This window comes from Aethalodelphis obliquidens, unplaced genomic scaffold (assembly GCF_003676395.1).
Source record: "Aethalodelphis obliquidens isolate GAN/ISIS:26980383/991018 unplaced genomic scaffold, ASM367639v1 scaffold74, whole genome shotgun sequence".
Lineage (NCBI taxonomy): Eukaryota > Metazoa > Chordata > Mammalia > Artiodactyla > Delphinidae > Aethalodelphis > Aethalodelphis obliquidens.
Genome location: NW_020838018.1, coordinates 4,475,748 through 4,495,125, shown reverse-complemented (window position 1 = coordinate 4,495,125; position 19,378 = coordinate 4,475,748). Strand labels below are relative to the sequence as shown.

Here is a 19,378-nt window from a genome sequence, read left to right as displayed (position 1 = left end):
ACTTCTAGGTGCTTTATAGTTTTAGGTTTTACATTTAGTTCTATGGTCTATTTTGAGTTAAATTTTGTATATAGTATAAAGTATAAATCAAAGTTGATTATTTTACACATAGATATCTAAAATTCCAATTTCATTTGTTGCTAGATTTTGCAACTTGTTGAAAATATTGTATATATTAAAGTAACAGAAAATTCAGAAATATAGTTACAAATGTTTTATATATGAAAGTATATTTTATGTGCATGTTAAAAATACATATGTAAATATATTTTATATGTATATTAGAAATGTTATATATATTTCTAGGTTTGTGTTTTTTTTCAAAGTTGTTTTGGCTCTTCTAACTCTTTTGCATTTTCCTATGACTTTTAGGATCAGCTTGTCAATTTCTACAAAAAGAATTAAGAAGCCTACTGAGATTTTGATTAAGACTATGTTAAAACTATCGATCAATTTTGAGAACAATCACATTTTTTAAATACTGAGTTCTGCAATGCATGACCACAGTCTCTCTCTCTATTTATTTAGATCTTTGTTAATTCTTTCATCAATATTTTATAGTTTTCAGTGTACAAGTCTTGCACATCTTTTGTCAGATTTATTTCTAAGTATTTTTTAATATTTATTTATTTTCCTTATTTATTTTTAAATTATTTTTGGCTGCATCAGGTCTTAGTTGCAGCACATGGGATAGTCCTTGAGGCATGTGGGATCTTTTTGTTACAGCACACGGTGTCTTTGTTGTGGTGCTTGGACTTCTCTAGTTGTGGTGTGCGGGCTTCTCTCATGTTGTGGCGCAAGGGCTCCAGAGCACATAGGCTCTGTAGTTTGCAGCGTGCAGGCTCTCTCATTGAGGTGCACAAGCTCAATAGTTGGGGCTCGCAGGTTTAGTCGCCCCAGGGCATGTGGGATCTTAGTTCCCTGACCAGAGATCGAACCCGTGTCCCCTGCATTGGAAGGCGGATTCTTTACCACTGGACCACCAGGGAAGTCCCTACATTTTGATGCTATGGCAAATGGCATTACTTATTTAATTTTGATTTCTGATTATTTGTTGCTAGTATAAAGAAATGCAATTTATTTTATATATTGATCAAGCGTCCTGCAAACTTGCTAAATTCATTTATTAGTTCTAATAGCTTCTTTGTAGATTACATTGAATTTTCTCCATAGATATTCATTTTGTCTATGAATAATTTTGCTTCCTTCTTTCCAACACGGATGTATTTTATTTCTTTTTCTTCCCTGGCCTGGATTTCCAATACAGTGTTAAATAAGTGTGTTGAGACCGAACATCTTTGTCTTGTTCCTGATCTTAGGGAGAAAGCATTGAGTCTTTTGCCGCTAATTATGATGTCAGCTGTGGGATTTTCATAGATGCCCTTTATCAGGATGAAGACGCTCCCTTCTAAGTGTTCATCAAGAATATATGATTTTGTCAAATGTGTTTACTGTATCTACTGACATGATCTTTTTCATTTGTTGATATGGTAAAATACATTGATTTTTCAATATAAACCAACTTTCCTGAGATACACTACACTTGCTCAAGATGCAATATAATTTTTACATAATATTGGATTCGATTTGCTAACATTTTGTAGTTTTCCTCACATGCATGTGCTGATCAGTAATCTGCTGAATCCTCAAGCTAGATCCTCTGTAGATTCATGCAGAGCTAGTGCATGCTCTCAATCGCTCCCTCCCTCCCTCCCTCCCTCCCTCCCTCTCTCTCTCTCTCTCTCTCTCCCTCACTCTCTCCTCTCTAGCTCTGTACTTTGTCCTGTGTACTCTGGCTACTGGGTCTCTCTGGACTCTCAGCTTCATCTCTTCAATTCAGGGAGTTCACCCGGGTCTGCCTGGGATTCCACTTTCTGTGTGATATACTGGAAACTCTCACAAGGCAGTAACCTGGGGCAAGTATAGAGCTGACCTCAGTTATTTCCCTTCATTATCTGATATCCAGAACCTTAAATCAGTTCTTTTGTTATTTCACGGGGAAGGTTAAATATAAATATGGCCCCTGTTACTCCATCTTGGTTGAAAGTAGAAGTCTGTTTGATTCAGCTCACTTGATAATTTTTGGCTTCTCCAACACTTAGAACAAACTCATTTCTTTCCCCCAATGCTATCATTCTCCACTATATCCCTACAGCTGTCAATGTGACCCTCAGTTTTTCAGTCCTGATGACTTAAAACCTCAGTGCCATCTGGTATTGCTACTCTTTTCTTCATCTTCCTTTTTCTGCCACTCACCACGTCCCATGAGGTCACTTTAGTAATATTTCCTGCACCTGTCTCTTCTTCTGTAATTCCTGCAGCCACCACTTTAACGCAGACACTCATTTGATCTGAAGGATGGACAATTGTAAGCTGGACTTCTTGGCTCCAGCACCACTTTAATTTTCCCTGTCCCCAAAATGAAACACACACACACACACACACACACACACACACACATAAACACACATAAACACACACACTCACAAACCAACTTATTGAAAATCTACATCAAGAATAACTTTCTGGGCTTCCCTGGTGGCGCAGTGGTTGGGAGTCCGCCTGCCGATGCAGGGGACGCAGGTTCATGCCCTGGTCCGGGAAGATCCCACATGCCGCGGAGCGGCTGGGCCCGTGAGCCACGGCCGCTGAGCCTGCGCGTCCGGAGCCTGTGCTCTGCAACGGGAGAGGCCACAGCAGTGAGAACCACAAAAAAAAAAAAAAGAGTAACTTTCTAAAGTCACCTTCAAGATTATCTAGTTTCCTGTATCAGTTATTCAAGGTAATACCAAAGTTCTGACAAAGATGACATTAGCTGAGGTGAAGAATATAAAACAAAGTTTGTGAGTAAGGAAACAAAATAAGACAAGATGAATGTAGAGACCCACAGAATCTGTGATAAGGAGAAAGTTCAGGCTGAGCAAGCACACAGCCATCACAGTGCAGGTTACACCTGGAAAAGAAGTATAAGGGAATACTCTGAATAAATGTCTCACTACCTGGAGCCACAGGAGGTGAAAGGACCACCCAGGGAGTGTGCAGAGAAGGAAGAAAAGAAGGCCAAGGACAGATGCTCAGAGACACTAAGAGAAAAGTGTAGAGGAGCCGAAAAGGTGCAGAAGAATCGGGGGAGCAGAGAACATATTGCATTTCCCCGAAGGATACACTTTCTATAAGTTCATCGATTCAATTTTATTAAACACTTAAAGAGTGTCTGGAGTGACATTTGCAACAATGACAGAGTAAGGATCTCTGTAGATTCTCTCCTTCATAAAAGAAATGAGAAAACTAGCAAAATTCATCAGACACAACTTTTTTAGAACTCTATAAATTAACCAAGGTTTGTGGCAATCTGAGGAGGATTTATTTAAAAAAAAAAAAAAAGCCGAATCTTGGTAAGAAGTTTGAACTTTGTGGTAGTTTAACTCGCCCTAGGCCCATGCTCCATTTCCAGCTCCTCAGTAGCCTTGAAAAATGGCAGCCTGCATTCACAGTGCATCCTAGAAGCCACTGGACACCTGAGGGAGCTGGAGAGTAGAAGGAGGAAGGAGAAAGGAGCTGGAGTATTAGGCTTGATTCAGAGGTCTCCCAGGGAAAAGTCTATTCCCCAAGGGGAACTTATAAAAAACTATTTCATGCAAGCATTTTAACTGCATAGCTGCCTATGCAGTGCTTAACAGCTGGACAAAATAATAGATTAACCAAAACTCTTAAAAGGAGAAGTTAGAAAATGAGATATCCATAGGGGTTTTGAAAAGTTCTGACATATTGCTAAGAATCTAGAGCATCATGCACATGCATAGAACTGTGAACATGCTTAGGGCTATGCATATGCTCAGGAAAGACCAGAGAAGGACATAAGTTCTCACCTCTGGCTGACATTGGATGCATAGATAAATGTTTTTCATCAAATTTGGGAGGTTTTCTGACATTATTTCTTCCAATATTCTTGAGGCTTTGCACAAGTATAACATGTTGTCAACGGCCTGGCTGAGTGTTGAAGAAGTGACCCCACTTGCACACAGAGCTCTTCAGCAAAGTGTGGGAGATTCACTGGTTCCAGATGTTTCAAGAAATCTCTGCAAAATCATTAGCTAACTACTAAGCTAATAAAGTAGAGACGTCAAATAACTACACATGACTAAGAATAAAGACTTTATTGATTAGTTTGAAAAATTCACTGAACAAACAAACAACTACAACAAACAACAATAACAAATCCTGGAGAAGAAGTAGAATTTGATAACTAGAGCTGACAATAGTATTACTTGAAATGTCCAGTTTAAAAAAAGTGATACTGTATGACTTGCAAGGAAGCATAAAAGTATGACCAATACACAGGAAAAAAGCAATCAATAAAAACTATCTCTGAGGAAACCCAGATGTTGGATTTACCAGACAAAGATTTAAATCAGCTATTTTAAATATGTTTGAAGACCTAAAGGAAATCATGCCTAAAGAACTAAATGAAACTATGAGAATGATGTCTCACCAAGTAGGAAATATAAATAAGGAAATAGAAAATACAAAAAAGAACCAAACAGAAATTCAGAGGTTGATGAGTACAATAACTGAAATGAAGAATTCACCAGAAGGGGTCAACAACAGAACTGAGCAGGCAGAAAGCAGAATCACTGAACTTGAAGATAGGTCAATTAACATTATCCAATCTGAAGAAAAGAAAGAAAAAAGAATGAAGAAAAATTAGTAGAACCTCAGAGTCCCTTGGGACACCATGAAGAATACTAAAATATATATAACGGGAGTCCCAGAATGAGAGGAGAGAGAAAAGGGGTCAGAAAGGATAACTGAATGAAAATCTCAAATCAATATATAACCTAACTTTCCATCTTGAGAAACTAGGAAGAGAAGAGCAAACTAAACTCAGAACAAGGAGAAGGAAGGAAATAATAAAGTTTAGAGTGGAATTAATAAAACAAGAGAAAATCAAGAAAACCAAAAGTTAGTTTTTTGAAAAGATCACCTAAAATTGATAAACTTTTAGCTAAACTGACCAAGAAAAAAATGAAAGAAACCTCAAATTACTAAAGTCAGAAGTAAAGTGGGAACATTACTTCTGACCTTTCAGAAAATAAAAGAAGTGTAAGGGAATACTATCAACAAGTGTATGCCCCCAAAATTAGATAATCTAAAGAAAATGGAAACATTCCTAGAAAAACACAAGGTACTAAAGCTGACTCAAGAAGATGTAGAAAATCTCAATAGACTTATAACAAGTAAAGAGATTGAACTAGCAATCAAAACATATCCCATAAAGAAAACCTCAGGACCAGATGACTTCACTAGTGAATTCTACCAAACGTATTTAATACCAATCCTTCACAAACTCTTTCAAAAATAAAAGAGAAGAGAGTACTTTCCAACTTAATCTGAGGTCAGTATTATCCTAATACCAAAACCAGGCAAAAATATCACAAGGCAACAAAACTATAGACCAATATCCTGTTAATATAGATGCAAATATCTTCAAAAATTCTATTGAACCCAATCCAACATATTATAAAAAAGATTAGATACCATGACCAAGTGGGATTTATCCCAGGAATGTATGATTGGTTCTATATACAAGAATCAATTAATGTAATGCATCATGAGAATTAAGGGGAAAACAATCATGTGATCTTCTCAATAGACACACAAAAAACATTTGTCGAAATCCAACACCCCTTACAGATAAAAACACTCAAAAAACCAGGAAGAGAAGGCCGTTTTCTCAACCTGATAAAGGGCATCAGCCATGAAAAATAATGAAGTATTGATACATGCTACATGGGTGAGTCTTGAAACATTATGCTTAGTGAAAGAAGCCAGTTACAAAACTCCACATGTTGTATGATTCCATTTATATAAAAATTCAGAATAGACAAATCCATAGAGACAGAAACAGATTAATGGTTGCTGGGGCTGGGGGCAGGGGTAAATGCAGAGTGACTGCTAATTAATAAAGGTTTCCTTTTCATGTGATGAAAATGTTCTAAAATTAGATTGTGATGATGGTTTTACAACCTTGTGAATACACTAAAAACCACTGGGTTGCCCATTTTTAAATGGTGAATTTTATAATATATGAATTATATCTCAATATAAACAGCATCTGGTTTTAAGGTTGTATTTCCTTTTCTGCTACACACACACATACACACACACACACACACAATAAGAATATAAACTTCTGACTATAAATAAATAAACTCTTACAAATATTACACAATTATAATCCATAACTAAGAGGTAATGATGCACACTTTAGGCAGAAATCTTCTATTTTAAAGTTCACATGGCAATGGAGAAAACTAGAAACTTAACATAAGTTAAATGACAACACTATTTTTAAAAATTTCAGAAGCCACTTTTATTCCCAGATTTTTTGATAAAAAATAATCTCCCTTTCAAAGCTTACCTCATGTCCATCACTTGACTAACTACAACATTGGGTTTTGAGTCTTCTTCATCCATATCATACAGGAAGAGTTTGAAGTCACACACTAGAGCCAATGCCCTCTGCCATCCTTTTTTCATCCCTGCTTTCTTTGGAATCTTTAGTTTTTATTTTTCAAAAAACAAATAAAAGCAATCCAAGCTGAAGCATCAAATACTATCCATTTATTACATATAAAATTAAAATAATAAAAATGAAAATAATGTGTTACAAATCCACCACTTGTTAAAGATTGGAACAGAACTACATAACATAATTCCTTTGAGGACTAAACAATACTTGGGTGGTGAAAATACGATCAATACAATTTCCATTAACACTAGTCACAGTGTTGCCTCTACATAAGATTAAATTCAATTTTGGTAGCCTCAAGTTCAACTCAGATTTTAAATATTTCTGAAGAAGATTCTTTCACTTTTAGCTTCATAATTTATTATTACTGACTGGAAGTCAAAGTTACATCATTAGAAGGGATTTTAGCATTTGTTCATTGCAAAGTAAGGTCTAAACAGAAAACTTTGGGAAATTTGAAAATATCCTATCAGGGACACCTAAACTTTATTCTGAAATCATATTCTTCAGATGATTTTCAGTTGCATATAATTAATATCGTATAACATATCATATATATTTCTGAAAAATATTGTGCACACATTGTGAAAAGTGATTAATAAACTCTTTAAGACTTCATGTGAAACAAAAATATTGACACTTACCCAGACATGGCCTTCATAGGCTGTTCCCATGCCTTTCTGTGGGTCTAGACAGAAGGCACCTTTCTTCTGATGAAAAGGCATGGGACACGTTTTTGGAGCTTTTTCTACACAGGTTGTGTGACATGAGAACCCACATGCTTTTTGAGGGAAATAAAGAGATAAGATTGTAGAGGATATGATGGTTTGACTCCCTCAACCCCCATTGCAATTCTGTCTACTACTGTAAAGGTGAAATGCTAAAAACTACATTTCCCAGACTCCCTTGGAACTAAGTTTTGGACCTGATGTAAGCTCCACTAATAAGATAGCTCTCTATGAGACTTTTAGTTGAGTCAAGCTGGGGGAGATGCCTGATGTAGCACATCCATTTTACTGGCTTGGATCTTGATAGAGGGAGTGTGAGGTCACAGCTGCAGTGGTGGTTTCTGAATTTGATGGAAGCTCTCTTAACTCTGCAGCAACAGGGTCTTTCCTGACTCTGGCAGAAGTTGCAGGTTCTGAGGGCTGCAGCAGTGGTGGCAGCTTCCAGATTCACTGTCTTCTTGGGACAATGGTGGAGCTGTCCCAGGCTCAACAGAGACTGAGTAATGCTGGCAGCAGGAGATGCTCCTGGGAGCTTAGCTCAGAGCCTGCCTCTGCTGCCCTAGGAGAATTGTATGGGCACATAATTCCCCATTTAAAATCCTATTTTCTTTAATATGCTAGGACACATTTATGGTTAAGGCATCTGTGACTGTCACAATGCTGAGGGCAGGAAAGTTGTCCTGCTCAGCGCTGTGAGTCCCTGAGTGGACACTCGACAGGACTGGATGGGGAAACCAATGAGTACAGAGTCTGTTCCCTAGGATGACGTATGAGGTGCCTGTGTAGCACTGTGATCCACTGTTTGATATTTCCAAACATATATTTCTTTCTTTCAACGATATCTACTGTAATAAATTCATTGAGTAAAATAAAAGGATTACAACTCAAGGATAGTGTTCCATTTTCCTGTCACATAAGCTGGTAAATGTCGTCCTCATACTCTACTAGTGCTACAGAGAACAAAATTTCATTAAACACATTTTCCTAATAAGTGTGGCCCTGCCTGCAGGCTACACAGCATGCCTCCCTGGGGTGCTGTTCACACAGGTATTAGGGCATGAGGCTCTTTGGAGCTGCACAATGCAGAGGTCCCCCCCCCAAATGCTCCCAATGACCACCCGTTCATATGAAACAGATTCAGAGGAATTTTTAGTAAAGTAATCAGTTCACCGTCATGCTTCTACAATTCAAAGAGAACGAAATTTCTTCTTACCAACTAAATGCAGTGGACTGAATGTTTGTGTTCCTTCAAAATTGACATGTTGAAATCCTAATCCCCATGTGAGGGTATTCGGAGGTGGAGACTTTGGGAGGTCATGGGGGTGGAGCCCTCATGAATGGGATTAATCCCCTTAAAAAAGAGACCCCACAGAGTTCCCTGGCCCCTCCCACCACATGAGGACACAGCAAGAAGTCAGCAGTCTGCAACCTGGAAGAGGGTCCTCACCAGAACTGGACCATACTGGTGCCCTGATCTCAGACTTCCATCCAGTGAGGAATATATGACTGTGTTTAGAAGCCACCTAGTCTCTGTGCTTTGTTATGGCAGCTGACTAAACCACCGAGTTGACTAAAAAACTTAGGCACAAGTATTATGGCTCTGACTCCATGTGTCCCTTCCTCGGGTGCAGCCTTGTCTTATCAAGCCCACCATCAGAGATGTGCACTGGTGACACTTGGTGGGAGCGGTAAAGGACGTGAGGAAAAACCTGTGGGTTTTATGCTACAAAATGAAGAGAACAAACACACATCGATGGTTAAATAACTATGAAAAGGTGATTCTGGTGATTCCTTCAACCCACCCTGCCCAAAATATCATTTTATATGCCAAGATAAGCAGCTCCCCCTTTTCTTACCAGCATTTAAGATTCTTGCCCCTAATTACTTCATAGTTGGAAAACACTGATTAAAGGATCCAAAAATTACCAAGAAGAGAAGGGAGGAGGAGGAGGAGAAGAAGGAGAATTATTTAAGTGGTGATCAAATGTTCATTACTACTATTTGGAACCAAATTAATAAAGCCTGGCCTTTATTTGAGCTGATATATCCTGAACATTTAAAAATTCTAGATTGATAAATTCTTCAAATGATTCCTTAACTATTAATGGAGTCAGAATTGCCTATGTATACATATTTTTACTGGGGAGGGGTAACAAAAAATAATATGGTTTTTATACCTTCTTTGGAAAAAAAGAATAATTTTAAATTTTATCTCTATAGAAAATTATGTGTTTCATTTTCTATTATCAATAAAAAGATAATGTGCTCCAGGAATTGGAACACTCTGATTAACCAAGCCATATTACACTTTCTAGGTGGAAGGCACACTGAAATTTCTAGCTGAAACCCCAACAAATAAAACTCCAGAGGTCTTCACAAAATTATCAACAATTTGAAAATCCACTATGGATTGTCCATTTCTGTATCATGCCTCTTTGACCTGAAATTATTGTTATCATAAATTAGCAATATCTAAATTACAACAAAATCCGGTTTCTCCAAATACTAGTTGGGAAATTTTCTCACCTTCATTGTCTCTGTTTCCTGATTTGTGATGTGGACAGATTGCAGTCCCTGCCATGGGCCCTGACTGTGTACAGGGGCTACCTGCTTTTTCTCAGATCTTCAATTTATTCCCCTCTTTTCAGTACCACATGTCACCCCTGCCTCCTAAAGGACTTGGTGTCCCTAATCCCTGAATCCTCCTAGGTTTCCAAAGTATTAATTATCTTGTGACTTTTTGGCAAGTCATTTCTAAGCACCTGACATTCATATTTCTCAGCTCTCCTAACCCCTCACTCAGGTTCTTCCATCTTTCAAAATTATGTTGACTTATTTGTCTACTCTCTCTCTTTAGTCTGTTTAACAAGTTTCATTAGAAAGCAAAAGTGTAGGCATTTTTGAATCTGCTAAATTTAACCAGAAGTCTCCAAGAAAAAAGGAAGAAAAGAAAGAAGGGAGGAAAGGAGAAAGGGAGAGAGGGAAGGAGAGAGGGAGGGAGGGAGGGGTTAGAGACTAAAACTAACTTATTCTCATTTTTCAAGGACCTGTTAAGTTTATAACTAAATCAAGTATCTTAGTTGGAAGGAGGATTCTATTATGATATTCCTTTCTCTTTATCGTTGGTGTGTGAACTGGAAGGTGAGCAGAATCTGTGATCTGAATCAAAGAGACAAAAATAAATATAGGCAAGTTACCTATGTCACTAAAATTATAAGAATTAAATTATTTCTCAAGTAAGACAAAAGAATAATACTTGTTAGACAAAAACACAGTAAAACTAAAATTCTCACAAGCTGAAAATATATTTTAAGTAATTTAAATCTATGCTTTCTATTTCTACAAACAAAATATATGTATACTTCATATACTTTATATCTATTTGGCTACTTTTAAATGTGTGTCATAGCATGTGCATGTAGACTACATTAAAAGGAGAATATTAATCATAAACGTATTTAAAAGATACTTTCATTAAGTAGATATATGATCAGAGTCGTCAAAAGACTCTTTGAACTACTTGTCTTATAAATGTAGAAGGGATATATGGCCGTAAATATGTAGAAATACATTAAAATCAATTATAGAGGGTTCAGCAAGATTTTGTGAATACTAATAATCTAAAAATGGATACAGGTAATTTAGATTACATTTCTTAAATTAGACTTCAAAAGCATATGAAATTTGGCAGTCTATATGATATTTTTCTTTCCAAGGAAATAGTAGAAAATACGTTTTGAAATGGAAAGAATTGGATGCTTACAGATGTTACTGGGGAATAAAGTTTGATTGTAAGTGAAGATGCTGCACAGCTGAGCAGAGCATATAAGTATATAGACTTAAATAATGACAAATATCATGGAGAAAAAATATAAGAAATTGGTAGTAAATGCAGGAGATTCAGAACATTTGCCAAATTTTCAAAGTTATGAAGAAAAATGCCTCTTTACTATGCATCCCAATAAATAGACTTTTTCATATGGATTCATAGAATGAATATAATAAAGAATCCCTGCTAGGAGGCAATTTATTGATGCCTTAGCTCCAATTTAATTTAATTTTATTTAAAAAGAGACTATCTTCAGTCTGAAGGGGGGGGAAATTATCATATCAGTTGATGCAAAAAAAGTATTTGACAAAATTCAACATCCATTCATGATAACTCTCAACATGCTAGGAATAGAAGAGACTTCCTTATCCTGATGAAGGGCATTTACAAGAAATTAAGGCAAGCACTACCACTAATGATGAAAAACCAAATGCTTTCCCCTAAGAATGGAAACAAGGCAAAGATGTCCACTACCACTTTTCCTATTCAGGCAGAATAAGAAATAATAGGCAGTACCATACTGTCTTGATTACTGTAGCTTTGTAATATAGTCTGAAGTCAAGGAGCCTGATTCCTCCAGCTCCGTTTTCCTTTCTCAAGATTGCTTTGGTTATTCGAAGTCTTTCATGTTTCCATATAAATTGTGAATTTTTTTGTTCTAAGAAAAAAATTTTAAAAAGGTCATGAAAACCTAGGGGTAAGGTGGGAATAAAGACACAGACCTACTAGAGAATGGACTTGAGGATATGGGGAGGGGGAAAGGTAAGCTGTGACAAAGTGAGAGAGAGGCATGGACATATATACACTACCAAACGTAAAATAGCTAGCTAGTGGGAAGCAGCCACATAGCACAGGGAGATCAGCTCGGTGGTTTGTGACCACCTAGAGGGGTGGGATAGGGAGGGTGGGAGGGAGGGAGATGCAAGCGGGAAGAGATATGGGAAGATATGTATATGTATAACTGATTCACTTTGTTATAAAGCAGAAACTAACACACCATTTGTAAAGCAATTATACTTCAATAAAGATGTTAAAAAGAAAGAAAGAAAAACAGAGCTCTGGGTCCACTTTCTCTCCCATTCTCTCTACCTGCCACCTCATTGTGTGGCCACTGGGTATGCCATGTACCCTCCAGGATCTGCGAGTGATCAATCCTGTTCCTCAAAGTTCCCTGATAGTTTTTACTGAAACACATCCTGCTATCATAATAAGAACCACAAGTCTCAGTCCAGTCACAACAATGGCCCCTGTGGTGGTGGAAAGGAATGTCTGTGGGACTCACTACAAGTACTATGGCCCAGGTGAGTGCCCCGGGCATTCCTAGCCAAAAACATCACTACCAATAGGCTGAGACTAACACAAAAAACATTGTTTAATTTTGCTCATAGTGTGTTCTTTATTGTGCCTGGCTTTTTTCACTCAACATTATGCTGAGAGATTCATTCATGGTGTTGTGTGCAGCTATAATTTATTCATTTTTAGTTCATTTATAGTATTTAGTATTAGTATTTAGTGTTAGTATAGTATTAGTATAGTATAGTATTAGTATAGTATTTAGTATTATGTATAGTATTTAGTTCATTTATAGTATTCATTTATAGTATATTCCATTATATTAACATAACATAATTTCTTTATTCATTCTACACTTTGATGAACACTTGTGTTTTAGCTGTTATAAACATTCTTCTATGTATCTCCTTGCATAAAATGTGCAACCGTTCCTGTAGGATGTATTTCTAGAAATGGAATTATAGTATATGCAGGTTCATATTTCTTCAAATACTCACCAACATTTGCTTTTATAGTCATTTTATTTTAACTAGTGGCATCTCATGAAGTTTAGAACTTTTAATACGTTTATTGTCTATTTGGATTTCCTCTTTTATGAATAGCCTGTTAAGTTTCTTGCTACTTTCCCACTGGGTTGACTGTCTTTTTCATATTGATTTATAAGGCTCCTCACATATTCTGGATATGTGCCTTTTTTAGTTGTATGTGTGACAAGTATCTATCTCCACTCTAAGCCTTGTGTTTTAATGGTCTTTTTCCCACTGTTCTACACTACTAGCATCATAATAAATCAAGTATTCCCAATACATTTTTTCTGGGAACTGTTGTGTTCCACTTGTCTATGTGTCTATGATTTTACAAATACCATACGGTTTTAATTACTGTAGTTTTATAATGTCTTGATATTTTTTAGTGCCTATTTGTTCTTCAAAAGCATTTTTACTTTCTTGGCTTTTTGTGTTTCCATATAAATTGCGAATTCCATAAAAAAATAGGATTTTTATCAAGATTATATTAACCTTGATATATTATACTGAATCTTTAATCTTGATTGAATCTTGATTGAACTGATATATTATCAGTTAAGGGAGAATTAATATCTTTATAATATTGAGTCTTTCGATCTAGGATTATAGTATAACTCTCTATTTAACTTAGGCCTTTTCAAGTGTCCCTCTTTAAATTTTATAATATTTCTTCCTAGAGGCCTTTTAGCTATTTTTAGATTTGTTTCTAAATACTTGATTTCTTATGCTATTGTAAATGGTGTGTGTTTAAAATGGTAATTATTTAATATTTCTTCTTCGTCTATAGAAAGACCTTTGAGTATACTGACATTGTAGTCAATATATTCTGTACATACAATATACTCTGTATATTGATTTTTGTACATTGACATGGTAGTTAACCACCTTGCTAAACTCTTTTATTAATTCTAAAAATTTATTGAAAGACCCTCCATTTCATAATGAATAGAAATAGTCATAACAGGCATCTTTGTCATGTCCCTAAATATATAAATGGAAAAGTTTCAGTATTTCACCATTAATTACACTGTTTGCTATGAATTCTGTTGCTGGTGCTGATACGTTCCATCAGATTAAGGAAGTTCTTTTCTATTTCTAATTGGGAAGAGAGGTTTTGCTTTTGTTTTTGTATCATAAAAGAATGTTGAATTTTATCAGATGTTCCTATGCTTTTATTGATATATGATTTTTATTTTTAAACTGTTACTATGTTATGCTCATTCATTTTCTAAAGTCAAACTTTGTGTATCAGGGATAATACCAAATTAGTCATGCTGTGTTATTCTTTTTATATATAACTGGATTCTGTTTAGCAATGTTTTTTAAAGAATTCATTATGTTCAGCATTTCATGGGAATTCTCACTGTAGAGCTAAGAGTGTACAAAAGATCAAATTTGGTATGTGTTTTATGAAGATGTTCTACCATTGAGCAATAATGATGAAATATACTGAAAACAGTGTATATAATCTTTGAAGTGTTCCAAGGAATGCCATTGCTATCAGCACAGATAAAGCCATACATGTTCTTGTTAAAATTCAAACTACAGTTCAAAGAATGCTTCTGTATTTTCAGCCAAAATCCTGGATTGTGTACCTTTGTCTTTAACAGCCATACGAACATTGTTATCCCAGCCTTACCTTCAATAATCTCTTAAACCAGTGACTAAAAATTAAAGCTCTGTTTTCAGTTAAGACAAAACCTTTATTTTTCACAACAGGTATAAAACCAACAAAATACTCATTAATGTCAGAAGAAGAATTCTGTATGTTCACAAGTAAGATTAGACTACAATCTTCCCTTCTAATATTGTCCTCATCAGGTTTTGGTATCAGGTTACAGGAGCCACATAAAATAATTTGGGGAGTGTCTTAGTCAAATATATCTGCCAAAACAAAATACCATGGACTAGGTGACTAAACACAGGAATTTATTTCTCTTTGTTCTAGAGGCTGGAAGTTTCAGATCAGGGTGCCACCATGGTTGGTTTCTGGTGAGAATTTTCTTTCTAGTTTGTAGACAGCTGGCTCCTCACTATGCCCTCACATGGAAGAGGCCACCAATACTATCAGACTAGGGTCTCACTCTTATGACCTCATTTAACCTTAATTACCTCCTAAAAACACTATCTCCAAATACAGTCACACTGGGGATCAGGGCTTCAATATGAGAATTTAACGGGGGACAAAATTCATTTCATAGTTTTCTGCCTCACAAAATTCATGTCCTTCTCGTATGAAAAATACATTCATTCCAGCACAACAGTCCCAAAGTCTTAACTCATTTAGGCATCATCCCTAGTGTCTGAAGTCCAAAGTCTTATCTAAATATCTAAATCAAGTATGTTTGAGATTTGAGGTACAGTTCATCCTGAGGCAAACTTCCTCTCCAAACTGTGACTCTATGAAACCAAACATATTATGTGCTTCCAAAATACAATGTTGGGACAGGCATAGGATAGACTTTCCCAATCCATAAGGGAGAAATAGGAGATAAGGAAGGGGTGGCAGGTCCCCAGCAAGTACAAAACATAACAAGACAGACTCCATTAGATCTTAAGGCTCCAGAATAATCCTCTTTGCCTCAATGTCCTACCTTCCTGGCCCATCGAGATGGCAGCATCACCCTCAACGCCCCCTCCTCTGTGGGGTGACCCTGCCCCTTCAGCTAAATGGGACCTGCCCACATGGTTTTCTACAGAAGCTCTGCCTCTGAAACAGAGGAGCAAATAGTTTTGACCCCTGGGCCTATGATGCCAGTGGCAGCCCTTATGATCTCTGAATTGCCTTTCAGGTCATTCTTCCCTTTCCTTTAAGAATAGTGCAAGTTCACAGCCACATAGCTCTAGGTCCTCTTCTGTAGAACCCAAGAAGTCTGACAGCATTCCTTCATTCTCCCTGGCTTTCTCTGTCCCCTTTACTTCAAACTGGCAGTGTCTCGTGCTGGTTTAATGCCATCTCTATTCCTGGCCTCGGCCGAGATAACTCATTAAATCCATGCATCACACCCGTGATCTTGTTATCAAGTGGCTGTTCAGCCACACCCTCAGTGTTCTCTTCAGAACAAGCTTCCTTTTTTTGCAATATGAATAGGTTGAGAGTTTTCTAAATTTCTAATTTCTGGTTCCTTTTTGCTTAATAATTCCTTCTTCAATTCATATCTCTGCTCTTGCATTTTACTGTAAGCAGTAAGGCGAACCCAAGCCACACCTTCAATACCTTGCTTAGAAATCTCATTTGCTAAATAGCCAATCTCATTGCTTGCAATTTCTACCTTCCACAAAACACTAGAACATACTTCAGCCAAGTTATTTGCCACTTTATAACAAGGATCGCCTTTCCTCCAATTTCCAATACGCTCTTCCTCATTTCCATTTGAATGGCCCTTAACAACTACACTCCACCAATACTCTGTTCATGAATATTTATATTTTTTTTCTAAGTAGATGGAGGCTTTCTCTCCAGCTCTCCCTTTTTCTTTTTGAGCTGTCAGCAGAATCACCTTTAATGTCCATATTTCTACCAACAATCCCTTCATAGCAATCTGGGCTTTTCCTAACATGCACCTCAAATCTCTCCCATCCTCTCTCCTTTACCCAGTTCCAGAGCCGTCCACATTTGTAGGTATTTGTTACAGCAGCACTTCTCTTCTAAGCACCAAAATCTGTCTTAGTGTTCTCAAGAGGAACAGAAACACCAGGAATATATATCAGTATCTGTATCTATATATCTATATCTCCTATTGGTTATGTTTCATAATCATGTGAGCCAATTCTTTTTAATGTCTATATCTTTTTATGTATCCTTATGTATGTGTGTATATATATATATATATGTTTTTATCTTATATAAATATATATTTATATGTATATTTTATACATATTTATTTATTGTAAGGAATTGGTTCACATGATTATGCAGACTTAGAAATCTCAAGACCTGAAGTCAACAAGCTGGAGCCCCAAGAGAGTCAATGATGTAGTTCCAGTCAAATCTAAAGGACTGGGAACCAGGAGAGCTGATGGTGTAAGTTCCAGTCCAAAAGCCAGCAGGCTTTCAGACCCAAGAAGAGCCAAAGTTCCAGTTCAAATCCAGAGGCAGGAAAAGACTGATGTCCCAGCTCAGTAGTCAATCAGAAGAAGTGCTCTCTTATTCTCTGGAGGGTTAGTCTTTGTGATCTATTCATGTCTTCAGCTGATTAGATGAGGCCCACTCACATCGGGGAGAGCAATCTTCTTTACTTAGTCTCTCAATTTAAATGTTAATCTTATCCAAAAATACACTCACAAACACACTCAGAATAATGTTTGGCCAAATGTCTGAACACCCTGTGGCCTACTCAAGTTAACACATAAAATTAACCATCACAGGGATTTCCTTCTTTCCTGATTTTCTGGAAGATTTTGTGTAAATTAAAATTATTTCATCTTAAATGTTTGATAGAGCTATTTTGGTCTGGAGTTTTATGTGTGGGGAGATATTTAAAAACAGATTCAATTTATTTAATGATTATAGGAATATAAGCTTTTCTCCATTTTTTTTCTTGAGTTGATTACAATAAGTGATACTTTCTAACAATTTGTCCTTTTTTTCATATAATGACATGTTTTTTTGCATATTTTGAAATGGTTTAAAGTTATTATATACTTTATTATCTTTAACTATCTGCCCCAGATATAATGTCTGTTTTATCATTTTTCATATTGGTTTTATGTGCCTTTATGTTTGTTTGTTTCTTAATGAACCATGTCACACTTTTGTCACTTTTATTGGCTTTATCAAGGTTGAAATTATTGGCTTTACTGTTCCATTCTATTTTATGTTACTTTTTTACATCATTATTTTTTTTACTTTTGCCTTCCACCTTCTTTGGGTATAAATTGCTTTTCTTTTTGTAATTTCTTAAAATGGATGCTTAGCCCATTAACTTTTCAGGATTTCTTCTTGTCTAGTTTATGTATATAAGGCTGTAAATATTTTCTAAATACTCTTTAGCTGCATTCCACAAGTGTTGATATGTAGTATTTTATTATTCACTTCAAACTATTTTCTAATATCCATTAGAATTTCTCCTTTGATTAATAGTTTACTTAAAAAGGTATTTCTTGATTTACATTAGGAGTTTAACACATATTTTAAAATATTGATTTATAACTTAGCTTTCTCATGGTCAGAGAGCATACTTTCCATGAGTCCAATCCATTTGCATTTGTTGTTGAGTCTTAGTTTGTGGTCCATCTGCTTATTTTTGTTAATGTTTTTGTGATTTTAAAGAGAAAATGCATTCAGCATGTGTTATGTGAACTGTTCTATATTTGTCCACTTGTCCATATTTGTCCACTTTTGTTAATCATTTTATTCAAATATTGTCTGTCAGTTACTGAGATATAAATGTGTGTTCAGATCTTCCACTATAGTTGTCAGTTTGTCTATTTCTTCTTGTAGTTCTGTCAATTTCCATATTAGTTATATTTAGACTACATTATATGATCAGTATATATTTAAGATTAGTGTGACTTCCAGGTAAAATAACCTTTATTATATAATTAACTTTCTTTACCTACAATATTTTCTTTTGCTTTAGATTTTATTTTATCTGATATTTATGTAACTTGTTTTAGCTAATGTTTAGATATTAAAGCTTTCTGTATACTTATGTTTTAGATGTTTCCCTTATGGACAGTATAAGTTAGATTTTATTTTTATCTAGTCTGACAATCTTTATTTTTTCACTGGAGTAATTTTCTTCACTTTTAATCATTTTAGTTACTGATTTACTTCTATCATCTTAGTTTGTGCTATTTGTCCCATCTATTCATTGTTTCTTTTCCTCTCCTTTCTTGTCTTGTTAGATTAGCTGAATATAGTTATAATTACTTTTTCACCTTTGAACTTGTTAATACTGTTCCTATCTTATTTGTAGTTTCCCTAGAAATTAAAGCATGTACAATTAACTTCACAAATCTGAATTTGATCAAATCCTTACCCTCCTTCTGAGCAATACATGGATCTTGGGATACTTTCAATTCATTTACCCCTCTTTTGAATTAAATGTTATTATCTCCATTTGAAAGTCCATCTTGGTTTGTTTTTTAATTCGGTAGAAATTATTATCACTGTTTTATTCAGTCAATGCTAATTTACATTTGCTTATATATCTACCACTTTATTTGTTCTTTTTTCCTTTCCTATCTTAGACCTACCATTTGGGATCAGTTTCCTACTGCCTACACTACACTCTTTAGAATTTCCTTCAATGAGATTTTGTTGCTGACAGATCCTCTTCTCTTAGTTTTCATTTATCTGTAAATAAAAGAAATTCATCCTCATTTTTGATAGATAGGTTTGCTGTTATTTTCTTATAGTACATTCAATATATCTTTCCTCTTCCAGCTTCTGTTGAAATTTTTAAGAATTCACCTATTATTCCCTCTGCTATTATTTTTAGGGTAATCAATCTTTTTTCTCTGG

General features: G+C 35.7%; 1 protein-coding gene across 1 annotated transcript in view; it reads right to left on the bottom strand.

Moving 5' to 3' along the window:
• LOC113612272 (serine/threonine-protein kinase MRCK alpha-like) overlaps positions 1-19,378 on the bottom strand; it is a 50,143-nt gene that overhangs the window by 19,563 nt on the left and 11,202 nt on the right. The window contains 3 exon segments of the mRNA XM_027092036.1: positions 6,422-6,558; positions 7,177-7,316; positions 8,881-8,983. Of these exon segments, the coding sequence (XP_026947837.1) occupies positions 6,422-6,558; positions 7,177-7,316; positions 8,881-8,983 (380 nt within the window).